Consider the following 21394-nt stretch of genomic DNA (forward strand, 5'->3'; position numbering starts at 1 on the left):
TGTCTCTCCTGTCTCTAGTCTCTACGTGTCTTTCCTAGTCTCTACGTGTCTCTCCTGTCTCTAGTCTCTACATGTCTCTCCTAGTCTCTACATGTCTCTTCTAGTCTCTACATGTCTCTCCTGTGTCTAGTCTCTACGTGTCTCTCCTTTCTCTAGTCTCTACATGTCTCTCCTAGTCCTACGTGTCTCTCCTGTCTCTAGTCTCTACATGTCTCTCCTAGTCTCTACGTGTCTCTCCTAGTCTCTACGTGTCTCTTCTGTCTCTAGTCTCTACGTGTCTCTCCTAGTCTCTATGTGTCTCTCCTAGTCTCTACGTGTCTCTCCTGTCTTTAGTCTCTACGTGTCTCTACGTGTCTCTCCTAGTCTCTACGTGTCTCTCCTAGTCTCTACATGTCTCTCCTGTCTCTAGTCTCTACGTGTCTCTCCTTTCTCTAGTCTCTACGTGTCTCTCCTAGTCTCTACGTGTCTCTCCTCTCTCTAGTCTCTACGTGTCTCTCCTGTCTCTAGTCTCTACGTGTCTCTCCTAGTCTCTACGTGTCTCTCCTGTCTCTAGTCTCTACGTGTCTCTCCTAGTCTCTACGTGTCTTTCCCGTCTCGTCGGGTGTTTTGTCTTGTGTCCAGTTTCAGCTCCACGTATAGTTTGTGTGTCCTGTTACGTGTTAATCGTCATTCTGCCTGTGTCTCACCACAGGATGTGTGTTAGTCGTCCTTCTGCCTGTGTTTCGCCACAGAACGTGTTAGGCACCCTTTAGCCTGTGTTTCACTACTAATATCAAACCTAGTGTAACAGGTATTAGTGCCTAGTAGTGTCCCTTTGTCTGTGTCCTCCCAGAGAGTCCATGTTTAACCCCATTCTGTTAAGTATTGTTTGAGTTTGTTTGTTCCTTTGTTTGTTTTGTGTATTTATTATTTCTGTGACAACTCTTATTAAAAGAATCTTTTTGGTAAAATACCCCTCTGCCGTTATGCCTGCTCTCTCCGCCCACAGCGATCAATATCCGCCTATACACCCCAATCGTGACACAAATTCGCCACTATCATCTGGGCTTTGCGATCGTTCGATTCCTACACGATGCTACGACCATCCCATAGCCGTGAATCCAGAAAACTGACTGGCCACATTTACTTGTGGGGTGGATGGTGGCATCCTCGCACTCCCACATCAATCATGGCAACACTAACCAAAAATGGGCATCTTTAAGCCCGTGCAGGCGGAAGAGGTGGATAGCGTTTTCCTCCAATTGTGTTACGCAACTTTATAATTTTGCGTGAGCAGCAGTTCAGAAAGACGTAATCTGTGGCTTCATGTACGCCAATGATAGCACGTGTTAGCCTACCCACTTCCTGGTTGGTAGATGGGGGAGTGCCCCAACAAAATGGGTGGAAATTGGACACAAGAAATGGATCATGCCTACTGCAAAACAACTTTTTTTCAAAGTACTATAAATTTTCCATATATTTTAGCAACTTCGTGTTATTCAAATTGGATTTATGTGAAATATTGCAACTATGAACCCACTCAGGCAGTTCAGTATAAATTTGTATGCAGGTGTGGTGTATAATGAACACTTTTTCTCTGTGTCAGAAAAGTAGGCCTATAAATAGCTTCTGCATGTACATGTACTATATAAGACAGTATATAGTAATAATTTGAGTGTGTGTGTGTGTGTGTGTGTGTGTGTGTGTGTGTGTGTGTGTGTGAGGTATGTCTCACCAGTGTTGTAAAGATGTAGTGATAATATTCTGTCATCATCCCCATAGAGAGAGCCTACACAATACGACACAATAACATTACACACTTCAAATGCAAAAAAGCACAACACATCATTTTATGCAGATACAGGTCAAGAGGTTCAGTTAATATACACATCAAACATCAGATACATAAAGTGTAATCTTAGTGATGCTGGTTTTTGGTACCAGATGGTTTGAGTACTTCAGAAATTGCTGATCTCCAGGGACTGTTACACACAACACACTTTAGAGTTTATGCAAAATAGAGTGAAAACACACTGAATGAGTCACAGTTCACTCACTAACCCATTAAACACTTAAACCAGCCATCTGGTACCAACTAAGGGGCAACCTCCGGTTCTGAAAAAAACACCAAACCATGCAGGGCTCAAAAAGGTGAGTCCATTCCCATAGAGCCCCGTGTTTAAATGCCCGACTGAAATAAACATGTTTGCAGTCTGGTACAAAAATGGTTTTGGTGTCAATAGCTAGAGTTCCCATTCTCCCCTAACCCGTTTCCCCCTTCCCCCTGTTATTCCTGCTGTTATACCCCTATCTCACCTATGCGGTTGGACTATACGAGGACCGACGCGTGGAAAGATGGAAATGTGATCACAGCGCCAAAACTGGCGAAAGATTTATGGGCCAAACTTCGCTGAGTGATGATGGTAAAATAATTATAAAGGTCTTGACTAAAACAACATGCATGAATCATAAAGAAAATTTTTCTGCAATGGAAAAGTACTCGAAATAGTTACTTTTATCAGAAAGTAACGCTGTGATGTACTGTAACTGATTACTTTTTGAAGACAGTAATTTTGTAAATTAATTAGTTACTTTAAAAAGTAAAGTCGCCCAACACTGGTTAGCAACTACACTAATCCCATAATCAGGCATAAAGTTATACCTAATTAGGGGCGTGGCTGATCTGAAAACTACATGGGACGATGCGCCGGGTATGGATGATGGAGTTTAATCAAAGACATAAAAATGAATGTTAGCTACCTTAGCTAAGCTAGCTTGTGATAACTGAGGTAAGTACGCATGTTCTAACCAACAGCCAGGCTGTTCGCTCCACCCATATGGCCCATTTATTGATTAACCATATTAAGGTGGAGCCAGTTCTTGTCAAAATGGTGACCATCAGAGCTCCCACAGTTGACCATCAAAAGTGCTCTTCAGAAAACATATGATTGACATAATGAAGCTCTTTTTTTATACGGGTACCAAGAACTATGCTATGATTAAAGATCACATTATTCTCCAAACTGATGTTTGAACATCAAATGAAGCTCTTCTATTCGGTTCTATCCGTTCTACCCAATGTGATGTTGACACCTACACAAATAAGCAGATGGACTGGTGTTCCTATTAAAGTCTACAGTATGTGTAAAATTAAACTGTATTCATGGAACTGAACAATTTTTTTTATATATATATTTTTTTAGCTTTAGAAGTCTTGTATACGAGACCATCCTGAACCCAAAATAAAGGTAAGGACTGAACCTGTCTCTTTACTGGGTTATTAATGTTATAAATTCATCCTGTCTGTGCCCCGTTGTATAAACTGGAATTTAATCATGTAGACAGGTTGACCTGCTGTTCACAAACAACAATGTATTAATAGATTTCCAATAGATAAAACACAACGGTGTCAGGGAAACAATTAACTCGGCTGTTTATATTAACAGCAACACAAGGGCCAAAAACCAAAGAAATAGTGCAAAAAAAAACATAAACATATGTTATTTGCAGAAGATTAACAACACTTTATATATTGTTTTAATATTTATGGCTATGTAGATTTAAAATATACAAATCTTTTTCTGTTCTTTTTCTGTAATGCTATACAGTATATAATGCCATAGTTTATTCTAGTGGTAATATGAGAGTGTTAAGGATTCTCTATGCATCATCATATATTCTGTTGTCAGTACATACTCAATTAAATTACTTAGGTTTTTGGCCCATAGACTGTATAAAACATAAAAAAAAAAATTTTTTTTTAAAACTAACGCTAACTAATTTTAAGGTGTTTTGTGAACACAAGCCTCAGGAACACCTAGGGTACTGCTTGATATTCATTTTATGAGTGGCGTTCAAGACAAACCAGAAGTTGTCATGCAAAAACAGTGAGAATTGAACAGACTCAACCACTAACTAAAAATTCTTAGAAGTCGCTTCAGCAGTTAAAGTTACGGCCAAAATAAACAAGGCATCATTCATTTGGATTTCCTACCCCATGGTGTCAACATGAACGGTGCAGATGCAGGCTGCTTGTCAGTATTATGAAAAATACAGTCGGGGAAAAAGCAGAGCTTTTTCTTACAAAGCCCCAAAGTTATGGAATAGTCTTCCAAATAGTGTTCGGGACTCAGACACAGTCTCAGTGTTTAAGTCCAGGCTAAAAACTTATTTATTTAGCCAAGCATTTTTGTAAATAGATTTGCCTTAGGTAAAGGAACAGATCTGCGGGACTCATGGACGTAGAGTATTATGGTGAACTGGTATGTTTGGATGCTGTCTTCCTCACTCTCATTGATCACTTATGTTTGCTGACGGTGAGGTGATTGTTTGCTTTACATCTCAGTTCCCCCTCATGTTTGTGTTTCCTTCTGGCTCTCCCTTTTAGTTATTCTGTTATAGTTAGTCCTGAGAGAGGCCTTGGTTGCACTCTACAGTTAATATACATTCACATTATACATTGTGTGACTGTGACCATACCTAACTGCCATCTCTCCTCTTCTTCTCTTTCCCCCCCTCTTTCACTTTCCTCTCTCCTCCTGTCTCCCCCTTTCACTCTTTCTCTCTCTCTGTCGAGCTACACATGTCGTTCCTGAGCTGCCAGTGATCCAGACTCCCTCTGCCCTCCAGACCTGTCTGACCCATCCTGGTGCCCCGCTTCTGGCTGAAGATCTCGTCACATGGATGCCCCGTGTGTCTCTCTGGGATGCGTCTGGTGTCTGGGGATTATTCTCTCTACCTAGAAGCTGGTTCTGGCCTTGACTGGTGTTGGCAACTGTTTCTCTGGGGACTTGACAGTTCGATAGTTCATGACTGGAACTTCTTACATGTCTACCTGAGTCTTCAATAACTACCTGGACTCCATATTAACATCAATTAACATCAGCTATTATAGCTGAACTGCCTTCCACCCTACACACTGTATAAATGCAGATCATTTACTGCTTTCTGTTTCACCCAAATGAGGATGGGTTCCCTGTTGAGTCTGGTTTCTCTCAAGGTTTCTTCCTATTACCATCTCAGGGAGTTTTTCCTTGCCACGGTCGCCCTCGGCTTGCTCACCAGGGACAAACTGACCATTTTGATTCATACAAATTTACATTTCATATAAACTTAAATAATTCTTTCGATTGTGTAAAGTTGCATATTTACCCTCAAAACTGTGTCCTGTTATTCTGCAAAGTCGAACTCAATAATAATTCTGGCACTACTGTATGTAATCTATATATAGCATGAATTACATAATTTTTTATACATATTACACTGTTTAATCAAAACCTTCAATAACTGTGAATTGATTTGCAGTGACCAACTTGTCACCAAATTCACTCGATAACACAATTTTTCCAAACTTTTGACTAGTACTATATACAATATATAGACGGCCAAAACAACTAAAAAGTGTCTTTTCAGATAGGATCATATAACACTTTATTTTTCATAATACTTAATGCTTCTTCTTTTTTTTGTAAATATGCATACAAATATATTTCTATCAGATAAAAAGAAATATTTGCTAACTACAATTTCCTGGCCTTTTGTGTAGTGTCCGTAACTTTTTAATTAAAATCTTTCAATGATGAAACTCGACAAAGACATGAACCTGAAAAGGTGTATTAACTTAAAATGCAAAATTGTTAAGATATTGCTACATGAATTCGACATGGTTACGGACACTACAGATAATTTTTTTTTTGGGGGGGGGAATCCTTTATTTTGCCCTAAAAAATTAAGCACCAATTTTAGTATCAATACTCATGAAGATATATGAATAATTAGCATTTTAAATGATTATTCTTGGAAGCGAGACAGTATAATGCGAAAAAATTTTCGGGCAACCATGTCTCCGAACGTCTGAAGTTAGCAAATTTTTAGGGAAGCAAGATTGGTCACTTCCATGTTGCATGAACTTCAAAAGTAGTTTCTTTGGCCACACACATTTTCTGTATTATATGTATAACATAAAAACATTAAATCAGTACCAATACTGTGTTTGGGGCTGAGATCAAATCCATGAATGTTCTGTGTGAATACACGCTTTAATGCAGAGCAAAGACTTTGGAATTTTGGCCTTTTGTACAAAAAGGTTAACCTGGTCACTGTATTTGCTTAACTTTAAATAATTTTCAAAAACATCCAAACATGTTACAGGTTTAACTTTATGCCACAAGTACTTGTGTTTACCACCATTTAAAAAAAAGACACTGGAGGAAAACAGATTGCTGAATTAGTCTGGGAAAGATGTAAGAAGGGGAGCGTGAAAGCATGGAGAGAAAATCAAACAGACCTGCTTGAGTATCCATGCAGCCATCTCATGGCCACAGTCAAAGATGACGTGAAACTCTTTTGCTTTTTTCATCTCTTTAAGAAGTGGTTTGGCATCCTTAGACTCTGCAGGGAGCTGGCGGATTTTCAGACGGATGTTGTATCTGGAGGGAGCTTTGATCAGCTCCTGCAGACGAATCAAACCTACAGAGAGAGAGAGAGAGAGAGAGAGCACGCGAGAGAGAGTGTTCAGGCATTTATTCATTCAACACACATTCACCTACTAAGTGATATTTCACAGCTATATAAATACTGGTGAACATACAGTCCACTCTAATGGGATCTTTTTGCTAAGAGGATTAAAAAAAATCCTCAAGCACATTAAAACGAGTAAACAAGCTGTCGGGATTGTTGTTGTTTTTGTCTTTCTGCTGTTGCTTTGTATTTAAAATATGAAGGATATCATGGAGGCAGGGGCATGGCTGACTGCTGGTTTGTGAATGTTCCGAAACCCGGGAGCTTGAGAAAGATCTGTTATCATAATGTCCTCGCCACTTGTGGAGATCAGTGGGACTCTTGACAACATCAGGCCCTCCCTGAGGTACAGTATGCACGGAGCAGGAGCATCTTACCCATGCGCTCCTCTACGCCTAGACAGCATGTCAGCCTGCTGAACGACCTGAAAGCATTCATCAACGTCTTTGAGCAGGTTGTGAAAGCATGGAAGTGGGTGGTCACTTGCTACTTTCGCTACTGGCCCCACAGCGTTAGTCGCAAACCTGCTGGAGTACCCTGACCTAAAGCCTGCTATTTTGCAATGTTTCCACTTGCTGACATTTAGGGACTTTGGCCTCCTGTTTCACATTAGCCTAAGAGACGCCTGTTGGAATTGGCTGCTGGCAGAGGAGTGTTCAATGTAGTCAATCTCGTAGCGATGGAGCAGTTCATTACTCCAGTACCGGAGGAGGTGGCAGAATGGGTCCAGTGCCAATATCCGGCAAAGCTAGAAGATGACGGTGTCAGTTCAACTTGGTGGAGTACAGTATATGGAGCAGAAAAGCCTCACCCTTTTCCCTCTCTATTTCTCTCTTGTTAGACCTTCGGGGAGCAAGAGTAAAGTTCAGGTAATTCTTCAAATTAGAGCAAAACTCCACACGTTAGGGGAATTAACACAGGAAAATCCCTCAGGATACTCCCTTGCAGAGTTTCCATATCATTGCCTACCACGAGCTCCAAATTGCTCACCAAGTGGTAAGGGTCACACAGTGAGTCTGGATGTTGCCTATTACTGTAGGTAAAACAAACTGATAGAGGGCATGACCAAGAGATATACCACTTCAATATCTTTAAACCATGATCCCTGTGGCTTTGGCAACAGTCATTCTGGAATGCAAGGAGCTAGGACCAGAAGTGAATCTAATACCAACAACTTAATTCACCCTGGCCACTTGTGGCGACTACCTCTCAGCATCCCAAACACAAAGGTTGTCAAGTTGCAGGCAGAATTATTTAATAGATTTTCACCATCCGTCTGTTCAGACTACACACTGCTCCACTACACGACGAATGCCAATGCGTGACTTGATCACCCACTGATATCTGGAACTTTGGACATTGGTTCGAGGTGGCTGTGATTGTTGCTTGGACGGCCTGAAACAGTTGGTGGGGGTATGTGGAGGCGGTGGTGTGGTATTTTGTGAACAGAGCTGGGAAAAGTGAGTGGTAAAGATCTATACCTGTGTGGGATTTGTTGGACAGGTGTTTTTTTAGGGATTAAGACTGAGGAGTCAGAGACAAGTTTTTTTTTTGTGCATAGTTGCATAATACATTAAAATCACTGGATTGCGACCAGTCGCTTTTTAATTTGTCCCAAGCCTGCCTTAGTCCTAGTCCATGCTGTATAGGTGTCATGTTTGTTTTTCCTATGAATTCTACTTCAATTATAATTTTTCAGTGGGACCTTTTCAGAATTTCTGTTCATCTATTCATATTATGCATTATTTCATTCATCTTGTAAGCATGTGTTCTCATCCATGGGATAAACACTATGACACACAAAGGGAAGAAAAAGACAAATCAGCTATTCCCTAGAGCCTACGCTGCTTGATTAAATGCCATTAAAGATTAAATGCCACATAAAATGGTCTGTATTATTTTTGTAGTTAAATTAAACATTCCTCTTTTTTTATTGCATGTGGTAAAAACAGGTTTAATAAGTAGAACTGGATCCCTCCTGTGTCATACATCCTAATATAGAGTAATTACATAAGGACGAAAAGTAATTGACATCATTAGTTATTGCGGTGTAATTTAATAATCGGACTAAATTGTCATAGGATATGTGATTTAATCTCTCAGAACAAATTGCACAGCAGGATTACAGATAACAATATCCCGGTAATACTTTCAGTCTTCATTATTTTAATTTTATTTCTATGATCAATAAAAGGGATAAGGAATTAAAATAAATCATCACTTCTGTTGAATGATGTGCATGTGAATGTAACATCTTCATATTTTACCATTTACCATGGAATAAATGTATACACCTTATCACATGATATAACACAACCATCTGGCGCAACGGTTACAGAAACCATTAGTTTTACACTTTTTACAACAAACCCCTTAAAATCTATTAAAAGATCTATTACATTATTGATTAGCTTCCCTTCTCACCTGTGCTGTCGTCGTACACCACCGTAACTGTGTCCCACCTGAAAAAGTAAACGAGCTCCAGGATGGCACGGCTGAGTGAGGAGAAGTCAGGGTAAAGACTGACATAGTATGAGTCACGATTATCCGATATTTGGTGTTTCCATCTGGTCTGGATATGTGGCACTCCTAGTGCATTGGAGATGGACTGGACTGCATTGGCTGAGGAACTGTGTGATGGCCCGAATATGGCTGCAACACCTAAAGAGAGCTGCTCACAAGCTGCTGAGAGAAGGTAAAGGATGTCAGTCATGACAAAAAAAAATATTTAAAGGTGATCAATTTAGCCAAATTTACATTTTAGCATTTTTTTACATTAAGATGAATCTGCACAGTGAATTTATTAATTTATTGTCTATACAACTTACACCGCTTATGTGGTAGCATAGTTTCACGGGGCGGTCAAGTATGGTTCATCCCGATTCACAACGAGTTTTGGCGAAATGACTACGTTTCCAATCTCTCCGCATAAAAAATAAGAGGGTTTACTTTGTTGGGTGGTCTTCGCAGAAGCTCATGGACCCGGCGGAACCTCATAGGACATTGGGCAGTCACTCACAATGGCTCATGGTGCCTAACACCCCGAGTCAAGCCACGTAAGGTTAAATGGGGTATTATCCTATACAGGGGTGTGGGGGGGCTGAAGCCTATCCCAGGAGAACAGGAGCACAAGGCAGGGACTGTACACCTTGGACAAGGTACCAATCCAATGCAGAGCACACACACACATGCATACACACTACTGGCAATTTGGGAACACCAATTATCCTAATCTACATGTCTTTGGATTGTTGGAGGAAACCAGAGTACCTGAAAGAAAACCTACCATGCACAGGGAGAACATTCTCCAATCTCCATGCACACAGACCCGAGACAGGTATCAAACTCACAAGGTGCAAGTCAACAGTGCGTAACTGTACCACATACACTGTGCTTGTCTAATCAAAAAAAAATCTCTGTTTTTGTCCTTTTACATTTTTATACGAGGGTTTAAACAAGTAATTAGATGTTCCCCTATTTTGACCTGGAAAGAAGATCCCAGGGAATGGGAAGAAGATCTTCAGTCCTCTGAAGGATTGTGGTTCAGCAGGAGCTCATTCGCAAAACATTGAAACAGTGCATTTGAAGAAGGGGTGAAACAGAGGGAGACAGAGGTATGAAAAACGCATTATCTAAAGGGTAGTTCATCTGGAGCATTAACACACACACACACACACATTTTGTGGGAGCTCTGAGGGCTGTGTTAACTTGGTAAATTGATAGTAAAATACCGGACCTTTAATTATCAGTTATTTAAACATTCCATGGAACTGGGTCTAAAACGGTGTTAGAAGCTAAAACACCAGCGACACAAAATGGCACGGATAATGCGTATTATAGCAGGTGCAAAAAAAAAGCAGGCACAGTGTGAAACTGTAACAAATGAAAACAGACTTGATTTTATGCATGCTGTTCTGTAAATAACAAAAGCCACCACAGAGGCCACCGATTAGGCTCTAAACCATGTTCATTATGTGATTTCTACCAACGCCGACGAAAGAGGAGCAGTGTCTCAGGGGAACACAAAGGGTATAATTAGGATTATATTATAATAACAAACCAGCCCACTCGCAACCCCTTGAGGATATTAGTAACCACTGTAAGATAAAGCATATTACATTTTTAATGATATATTTAAATGAAACAAAACAGCCTTGTGGCGTTGCTTGTGAAGCTTTCTCTCCTCCCCACCTTTCCTTGAGGCCTCAAAGCTGTCAAAGACATTGATCCTCTGGATGTCATAGGTGAGCGTGGTGTTGGGCAGCAGCGTCCGGTTCCTGTTGATGGTGTTCAGTGCAAATTTGAAGGCCAGTTCTTCAGCACCAGACGGGCCACTCTCGATAGACTCGAAAATGCCTCCTGTTATGAGAAAATATTAGAATTACATGTTGTAGTAAAGACAGTCATGAAGTTTAAAATCTTGTCTCACACTGTCGCATCTATTGTCTCAGTTTAATCCACCTTTTAAAATAAAAAAACTGGATGCATGTAAATGTAAAGTGATCTTTTACATTTTTACTCGCGCTACATAAACAGTTTACATTTTCAAGTGCATTGCACCACAGAGCGTCGAGAAACCCATTGCTTGCCAAGACCGATGCTCTCGTTTATCGCTAACTCCCCTGATAACTGTGTGTTTAGAGGCAATTCACTGCTTAGTGCGAATTGCATACAGTATACACCAGTGAGCGTGAATTACCAAGGAAATACATTATTAATAAAGCACCATCTGGAACAATCTATGGTCACTCTCTCTCTCTCTCTCTCTCTCTCTCGACCACTCTCTGCCACCAGTAACACCCAATATGCTGTAAGAGTGAAAAGGTGCTAATGATTCTACTTAAAAACCAACCAGAATTTCTGACTACACATTACATAAACATATATTCTGTATACTGTCTGTTCCATGCTTTAATTCATATATCAGGTTTTTTTAGTCCCAGTGTTACCTCCATACTGCATGGTCATTTCCTTTCTCACCAAACTCCCCCACTTTCTATTTCTTTCTCCTTCAGTGTACAGCACGAATAAAACGATCCATGACAGCTTGCCTCATGGTTCAGAGCATATGAAGAGGGTTAAATAAAAAAAACCCTATATTTCCTATTTGTTCCTTTATGGTCAGAAATCTAAGGCTTCAATGGACACAGGCTTGCCATTAACTAGACAATTGAAGATTGAAAAACTTTTTCAATTTTTTTAGCTGTCTAGTTCCAGTGAGCCTGTGCTTACTGTTCCTTCTGATTCCTGTCCTTGGCTAACATCCCTGGTCTTTTCCTTCAAGGTTTGATGTGCTTAGATGCTTTTCTGTGAAGCACGATTGTAAAAGGTGGCTATTTAAGTTGCCATAGCCTTTCTATCAGGTGGGATTAATCTGATAAGCCCTAACATTATGATCACTGACATGTTAACTACAAAACAATAATCTATTATTAATCTATCATTAAACATTAAAACTATTTGCCCCCTTCCTGATTTCTTATTCTTTTGCATGTTTGTCACAAAAAATGTTTCTGATCATCAAACACATTTAACTATTAGTCAAAGATAACACAAGTAAACACAAAATGCAGTTTTTAAATGATGGTTTTTATTATTTAGGGAGAAAAAAAATCCAAACCTACATGGCCCTGTGTGAAAAAGTAATTGCCCCCTGAACCTAATAACTGGTTGGGCCACCCTTAGCAGCAATAAATGCAATTAAGCGTTTGCGATAACTTGCAACGAGTCTTTTACAGCGCTCTGGAGGAATTTTGGCCCACTCATCTTTGCAGAATTGTTGTAATTTAGCTTTATTTGAGGGTTTTCTAGCATGAACCGCCTTTTTAAGGTCATGCCACAACATCTCAATAGGATTCAGGTCAGGACTTTGACTAGGCCACTCCAAAGTCTTCATTTTGTTTTTCTTCAGCCATTCAGTACGTTATGGCTGATAACGTAAGGTTTACGTTATCAGCCATTTAATAACGTAAACCTTCATTTAAAAACTGCATTTTGTGTTCAATTATGTTATCTTTGACTAATAGTTAACGTTTTTTGATGAGCAGAAACATTTAAGTGGGACAAACATGCAACAGAATAAGAAATCAGGAAGGGGGCAAATAGTTTTTCACACCACTGTATGTGAATATGTGTATATATATTGGTTCAAAGCTTATAAAAGTAGGATATACTTTGAGTTTCCCATAGATACTTATTGTATCTTCAAAATGCTATTAACACTTTTGCACTAAAATTCTTATATTCTTCTTCTCATATTTATAATGATTTATAATAGATGACCTTCCATTCGACTGATGAGAATTTTTTTTTTATTGTATCTGGAAAAAGAAGGCTTCATCTTCAAACTAATTTCAGATGGACTATATAAGGTCTCCATTCTTCATGAGAGATGAAGATTGGAGACCTTATATCGTCCATCTGGAATTCGTGATCAAATAGCCAAAACACAGTATTGGTGCATTTATTTTATGTTATACATATAATACAGAAAATGTATGCCTTTCTGAAGGACTTTTGTCTTTCATTTTAAGTCCAGTCCCTGTACCTGAGCAGTTTAATATGTATGTCTTTTGTTTGTTAAGCTATGAATCATTTAAGCATCAAAAAATCCAACAAAGACATGCACCCTTGAGAAACAGGTGCAGATGATGACAGATGATCAGGCCGGTGATGAGTATACTGCTAGTATACTACCTAAACAATCCATTTTTGTATGATTTCATTTCATTTTATATGAACATATAAGGGGTGGCTCGAGACTTTTGCACAGTAAAGTGCAAAGTACATGTGTAAAGTACACGTAGTACAAGAATTTAATACAAAAATATTAATTAATTTAATATAAAAAAAGAAAAAAAAAACTACTGAGCTCGGTGTAAACAAATCGTTGCAATACCAAAGCTCTTCAGCTATCCGTCTCCACATATTGTCCTTGTCCTTGTCCTTGTGATTAATCACAATTTTAAAATACTCAGATTTACTTTTATTACATTACCCGTATTACAGCTGTACATGTATAAATGTGCACTGTTGGAATAAAGAAATGCAAAACTGCATGCAGTGGCTGGGTAGTATAGGGTGTGTCTACCCACCGATGATGCTGATCGAACCCGGGTCTTCATTGCATATGGGTAGACATTAAGGTCAAACTGGGTCATATGAATAATTAGCATAAAAAAATATTAATGCGTTAAAAATTCTAGATTAATCACATGCGTTAACATGTTAATATTGACAGCCTTTAAAAAAATGCATCGCTGTAACAAAAGTTTGTGTTTAAGTAACGTTCCGTTCCAAAAAAGAAAAAAAATGTCGCTTTTCACTTTTCACACAGGGACATTCCGTCATTGATATGAAATGTTTCATTGCGTGTTTATTGGTTTGAAAAATATTATTGACAAGCAAAAGAGAAAAAAAATAGCTTATAAAATTTGCCTCTGGTGTGTAAAGACCTTTAGAATTGATATTTTTTGAATGGCAGGTCTAAAGGAAAAAAATAAGACAAAAATATCAATACGTTGTTGCTGCAAATAAATTCTGCAATTTATAACTGTTGTAATAGGCATGTTTTATAATTACAGAAGGCGTTACATTTAATCCGTTTCAGTTTTTTCGTCATGCACCACATGTGAGCGTGTAAGGGCTATCTCATTGTCCTTGAAAACACCATTCTCAGCTGTCTGTGTTTATCTGCCCTTGGACACTATGAATAGGTCTTTCTGATGCGCTGAATGGCAGCCTCCTTCAGCACCGACTGTACTGCCTTTCCTGTTTAACGTGAATCTTCTGGGAAATAAGTCTATACCCATCCTTCATTCCTTTTTAGTAACCGTTTCATCCTGGTTGAAGTCACAATACACCTAAGAAAGGATGCCAGTCTATTGAAGGGCACCAAACTCACACACCCACTCAAACAATCATTCACACCTAGGTAAAATTTAGACCAGTCAGTCTACAGTACTTGCCAACATGGGGTGAAAAAAAAACGTTAACACAGATGGAACGATTCAGACATGAGGTGAATGTGTAAATCTGCACAATGAGCCACTGGAGCTGTGAGACTGCAGTGCTACCCTAATACAGTTTTTAGCATTCGAAACCCTTTTAAATGTCTTTACTTTATGTAGCGATGAATCTCTTCCTATCTCTGCATCTCTCTTTTATATGCTCACATTTTAACAGCACTATAATTATAATTCACAGCTTTATTATAACCTCTTTCACTGCTAAATTCCTGCCATACTTGGCAACCATGCAAAAGGTCAAGTCCCACGAGCACCTTACTGTAAGTTTTACAATCTTTCATTCAGCTTGAAATGAGAGTTCATGTATTGAACATGAATAAATACAGTAGTTATCAGAGATTAGTAATTTCTCTAAAGTAGGTCTCAAATGGTTTAATAGGAAATACATACAGAAATATCAGAGATAAACCAGAAATTATGGAAGGGTGGAAGTAAACAGTGACTTAGTGCTGAAATTGTTTTTCAATAAAGATTGCATGCTGTTATAGGAAAAAGGGGCTCAAAATTGTTTTGCTTGTCCTACGCGACAACATACCACCTCCGGATCCGATATTATTACAAGACCTCGGTGCTGATTTGTCTAAAATTGCGATTGTATAAGTATCACGATTTTATAAATATCCCGTTTCGATGTTGCATTTTCCCATGATTTTGTTACAATTTTAAACCTTTAAAAAAGTTGAATAAAGAATTAAATGTAGCATATAACATTAGTTTTTTCACATTAAAGCCAAATACAGCATTTAAACAAAATAAACTAACTTTAAATAACATTTTAGAGTTTAACATTTACCTGAGCAACACATATCTCTGTCCTCCGATATAATTATTATTTCCAAACAAATTTGCAAATAATTCACTCCCACCACACGGAATGAAAATGTAAAATTGTTTAAAATGCGCCACAAATGCCTCTAAAGGTTCAAAGCTCAACTTGATGGTGAGCGGGCAGGTTTAGCACGCAGGCACTACTGTAGATTTTAGACGATTAGCGCTGGCGGTGTTTTGCAGAGTTTGTAGATTGGATCCTTTAACACAGGATTTTTAATAATGTAACGCAATAAACGCAATAAAAAATAATGTTTCTGTTGCGCCACTCTGAACCTTCTGCTCTCGGTATAGAATCGTTTATTTCGGAGGCTGATCTGACGGTGACCAATCACAGACAATCAAACAGAAAACTGCTCACTGGATGATTGAGCGGTTCATATGTATTATAAATTGATAAATAATACTCTGATGGTAAATAAATGTTCTGTTTATACCAAGCTTCACAATCCCAGTGATTATACTATGTCTTACTTATTATTTTATTAATAACATATTTATTAGAGGGGCCTTCGACAGTTTTCCCAAAATTCACATTTTTCTGATTCGGCTCAGTTTTTTCCCAGATGGTGACTGAAGTGGTTGCCAATGAGTCTAATGTTTTTATTTAGGGACTAGTATTTATCCTAACAGTCACCAGCAGTAACTGTCCCTCACAAAAAACATGCAGCCATCTTTAACCCTGTGATAGACTCTCTCCTCTGCTGCGTCTGCCTACCTGGGATGTAACTACGTGAGCCTATGTGATAGTACAACAGGGCTACGTTCAATAACGAGTGCGCTTGTAAAAATAAGACAGTTCATCAGACCGTTCAACTGTTGTACTCTCGTGAACGTTTTTCTTGCGCTCTTGTTATTGAAAGCAGTCCTCCTGTACTATAACGTGTGCCTGTGTAGTCTCACACGCTTTCCAAATTGAATGTGCCGACAAACGCGTGCAAAACTTCTGATGAGATTTTTTTTTTTCTGACAAAATTTTATTAACGTCAAAATTTCACTCCTTTCTTACCTTTTTTATTCTCCGTATCTTTTAGCTAACTAACAGGTGTGAAGTAGTTTAGCTGGCTAGCCAGCCAAAGTTAGCTATTTTTTGTCAAGAAACAGCAACAACTCTCAAGAAAACTAATGTTAAATGGCCAAAAGAAATCCTATTGATTTTTTTTCACTCCCTGGGTATTTAGCCATGCTAACGAACAGGTGTGCAATAGCTTAGCTTTCTAGCTAGCCAAAATTAGCTAATTTCAGTCAAGCAACATATAAAAAAAAAGTTTCCTCCACACCGCATCCCATCGACCAAGCAGTGAAAGTCAAACAGTGAAAGTCAAACAGTGAAAGTCAAGCAGTGAAAGTTCTCAGGTACAGTCATCCCTGCCAGACTCAATCAGTATTCAGTCATCATTACCACATAATGCTACTGAAGCACAGATACAGTAACTAGGTTTCCTGAACCCACAGCTACTGTTTCAATTCTGGTTCCTAAAGATTTATGTTTGTCTGGAGTTTTGCTTTTATACCAGCACTGTAAAAAATCTGACCCACAGTAGGGTTTACTTAAAAAAAATTATGGCAACAAATTGACACCTAACATATTTAAGTAAATTTTATTACTAATAATAATGAGTAAGAAACATTGGATAAATTATTTAAATGTAAGACAAAATATATATTTAATTATAAATGAAATCAAGTCTTTTATTGTGTTGGATTTAATATTAACTGTTAAAAATATAATGTATTCAGCATAAATATTTTACGCTAAATTAAATAATTTTAAGGAAACAGTTTTACCTTTACTAGAAACAATGTGTTACATTTAATGGATATCTGAGAGAAATCTGGAAGAGATTAATTTATTTTTATTGAATATCTGAGACAAATTGACTAACATTAATTAAATATTTAAGTGAACCTGGTTTACCTTTACAGATAAATCTTCATCTGCACCTAAATACAGTTAAATAAAAAATCAAATCTACTTAATAATATTGGATTTCACTTCATTAAAACAATTGTAATATTTCTAAGTTACTTAAATGCTTGTGCTGGGTTGACATAAAAACAACAGGATAGCATTTAACATTTGTATTTGCAGACGCAATAAACATTGTCCAACATTTTTGCAGCATCAGAAGTTGGTAAAATGGACAGTAACTGTATACTTTGTGTATCAAAAAAGATTATACTGCCAAATATGTTTCATCTGAAACATCAGGAGTTTTTAATCATTAAAACTAGCAAACAGCATTATGAGACTATTACAAAGGTGAGCCATTTTAATCATAAAGAAACATACAATATTCTGTTACTACACGTGTCCCCTTTAATTTAATATTTTATAGCTCAATTCAAAACACAAAAGGTAAATCTTTAAGGTAATTACTCACCTCTAGAGCAACGGTTAACTGCTGCAGTTAGACCTCAGTGTCAAGGTCAGCTAATCACTTGTTAGAGTGGGGAAGCTAACGCTAACACTCTGAAACATTGAATAGCCCGGCTGTCTCTTTAAAGAATATTATATACTATATAACACAATTTGTAATAAAATTCACACACTGAACTAACTACCACGCTAGCCAAATAAAAACAGAGCAGACTGAAAGGACATCTTTGCTTTAGAACAGACTGAGAGGACAGATCTTAACTGAATTTAACCACAAAATAGAATTTGTATATTTTACAACTGTCTGTAAAAAAAAAAAAAAAAAATTGCTACAAAATTATTTGTACATACTTATTTCTAACTAAACAAATCTCATCTTAAGAAAAATGCATATCCTGCAGCATGTGGCACCTTGTCTGGACTAAAAACTTTGGCGGAAATTGCATGGCAGTAGAACCTAGTCTCTCTAAATGAGTAAAATTTACAAAATTTCTTTAGTTGTGACGTGGCCAGAAAAATAGAATTAAAATTTCCCCATTTTTCCTCGTTGACCTAAACTGACAAAAAAAAATGACTTGCAATAGAATTAATAATAATCAGCATTTGTTTAAATCAGCTTAATTAGACTTTAGAATGCAGTTAGTAAATTTTATTATGTACTTGTCACTAATATTAATTTAACAATTGTTAATTAAGCCCAGTCCCACTTTTTACAGTGAGGGCTCATTTTTGGTCCAAGCAGAAAAGATTAAACTCTCCACTGTTTTCAACCATTTCATGTCGATCAAAAATAGGTAACCCGTTTAACCCCCTTCTAAACCGTACTCCAAATTCTCCCCTTTGAAAATAAATGCCATTCTAGATGAAAAATATAGCAAAATAACTGTCTATGTTTCTCTCTTGCTGAATCTCACTCAGTTTTGTTCACACACCCACAAAACCTACAGTATATTGAAACCTTCAGCCATGTCTTCTGACTTTTTACAATTCAACTTTAACAATTAAAACTCCACAAGACATCAACAAATAAGCACCACAGTCAATGCGATTGAAGATATTGGGTTACATTATCTTTGTGTGACTCAGCCATGCAGCCAGCACCGTTGCTAACCATGCTCCCTCCACTTACACACACTCACATACCCAGGATAGGTGAATGATCATATCTCAGGAACCCTATGGCCTACAAAGCCATTTTCATAGTTTTGCCCCGCAAAAGCATGCATCGAGCGCCCCTATATTACACTTACTCCAGGAATTGTCTCTAGTGTCTTTTGAAATCATTTTAATTTTAGCATTAAAATGTTGACGCATTCAATAGACAAGGCCAAGTTCAGGTCAGTACAACAGGATCATTAAAGTTTAACCTAGGAAGAGCATATTAATGTAAATCTGTGATTTGCCTTACTGCTAAGGGTGTTTTTATATGCCGTTAACATATACACTAATATACAATAAACACTTTCTGACCATGTATATACTGTAAGTTAAGATTACAACACCACTGTGGTACAAATTGCATTTCCTTGAAGTCCCAGCCATGTATAGTTTTAAAGCCTAACCTTTATATTTTCAGCTAGGAGTGTGGATTTGCTTCTGTCACAACCTTGTTAGTATTCTGACCTACTATACTACACAATTATGGCTCTCAGACCAGCCTAAATAAAGAGGCTATTCAAGTCTCTGCGGGATACCTGACTTACAACATTTAGGTCATAGAAAATGTGCACCAAAAAAAAAAACTAATCCATAAATCCAGCTGAGAGCTTAGCTGGAGAGTGTGAGTGTGTGGGGGTGCATCTTTGTGTATGTGTGTGTTAAAGAGAGAGAGAGAGAGAGAGAGAGAACAACAAACATAAGAAATGGGAGTATGGAGGAGATGAAGCGTGTCCTTCCAGATTTTCAGTTCATTGATTAGCTCTTTAAGATTCCTTTGCCGTCGTACGGAACAGCATTCCTAAGATCTGACTGTTTGGATTTCATTGCATATCTGACCAAGATAATGAAGACAAATCAATTAGCATATCACATCAATAAACACTTAATAAAACAGATTATGTTCATGAAATGTATTACGTGACATGATTGGTAATTGCGTTCATAAACCAACATACCACAACTGCAGTTCCTGTCATTTGTCAGGAGGTTTCATGTACTTATCCCCCATCACATAATTAATGGAATCAAGCTGATTTATTTATATTTAATTCAGATACCCTGTATATCATATGTATCAATTTATGTGTTGTGTAAGGCAGTGGTCGACTGCTGAGCTGCAAACAGATACCGGGCTGTAGATGATTTCGGGCTGCACTGAACGAAAGAGTGTGCAGTGTTTTATTTTTTAAATTGATAAGATCATCTCCCATAAGCCTTCATCTTTACCACTTTCTTACATTTCTTTCTGTATCGGTTTTGATGCCTGATAAAATGAAGCTAACATGAGCTAAAATTAGTGATACCGAATGGTGAGACAGCAGATGAGACTCTTAGACTACCAACAAAAAGAAAAGTACATTTAAAAGAAAATGCCAAGAGTCTGACTTAAATTACAGGTTTTTTTTAGCAACATATGATTCATATGCTCCAAACCCACTCTGTATAATAGAAATGGCCTTAAAAGTGTGTTTTGAGACAACTTCAACTCTGCCGACATTCTGGTTTAAAAACAAGGTGGAATACCCTGAGATCGCCACAAAAGCACTGAAAAACCCTGCTTCCATTTCCAACAATTTATCTGTGTGATATGGAGGGTACAGACAGGACATGAGGAATGCACTTCGGGTGTCATTTTCTCCCATCACTCCTAGATAAGACCATCTTGTTGTAAGGAAACATGCTTAGGGCTTACACAATGATTCTGTACTATGGTCTTCTTCTTTGTCTTTCGGCTGTTCCCTTTCAGGGGTCGCCACAACGAATCATTTGCCTCCATCTAACCCTATCCTCTGCATCCTCTTCTCTCACACCAACTAACTTCATGTCCTCTCTCACTGCATCCATAAATCTCCTCTTTGGTCTTCCTCTAGACCTCCTGCCTGGCAGTTCCAACCTCAGCATCCTTCTACCGATATATTCAAAATCTCTCCTCTGAACATGTCCAAACCACCTCAATCTGGCCTCTCTGACTTTATCTCCAAAACATCTAACGTGGGTTGTCCCTCTGATAAACTCATTCTTAATCCTATCCATCCTAGTCACTCCCAAAGAGAACCTCAACATCTTCAGCTCTGCTACCTCCAACTCTGCCTCCTGTCTTTTTTTCAGCGCCACTGTCTCTAAGCCGTAGAGCATCGCTGGTCTCACCACTGTCCTGTACACCTTTCCTTTCATTCTCGCTGATACTCTTTTATCGCACAACACACCGGACACTTTTCTCCACCCATTCCAACCTGCCTGTACCCGCCTCTTCACCTCCTTTCCACTATGGTATGTTCCACCCCACTATGGTATGTTGTATTAATTCTGCTTGTTACGAGCGTACAATGGCCGGTCTGTGAAAAATTGTCTTACATAAGACTGGTCTTTGGTGCAGAAAAGGTTGAATGATGACTTTTAATAGTTTGTTCAATTGAAAGGTTATTTATATTCAACTGCGGTGGCTTAAATATTTATGGCTCTTGGTTATGGTTCAGAAGGTCAGGGGTTCAACCCTTAACCC

At 38.2% G+C, this 21394-nt stretch overlaps 1 protein-coding gene across 1 annotated transcript in view; it reads right to left on the reverse strand.

Annotated features, from left to right (window-relative positions):
* LOC128534250 (glutamate receptor ionotropic, kainate 2-like) overlaps nucleotides 1-21394 on the reverse strand; it is a 74752-nt gene that overhangs the window by 39300 nt on the left and 14058 nt on the right. The window contains exons 2-5 of the mRNA XM_053508598.1: nucleotides 10690-10857; nucleotides 8923-9180; nucleotides 6266-6447; nucleotides 1715-1768 (exon numbers count right to left, since the gene is read on the reverse strand). Of these exons, the coding sequence (XP_053364573.1) occupies nucleotides 1715-1768; nucleotides 6266-6447; nucleotides 8923-9180; nucleotides 10690-10857 (662 nt within the window). The remainder of the gene's footprint in view (nucleotides 1-1714; nucleotides 1769-6265; nucleotides 6448-8922; nucleotides 9181-10689; nucleotides 10858-21394) is intronic.

The sequence above is a fragment of the Clarias gariepinus genome, chromosome 12 (assembly GCF_024256425.1).
Source record: "Clarias gariepinus isolate MV-2021 ecotype Netherlands chromosome 12, CGAR_prim_01v2, whole genome shotgun sequence".
Lineage (NCBI taxonomy): Eukaryota > Metazoa > Chordata > Actinopteri > Siluriformes > Clariidae > Clarias > Clarias gariepinus.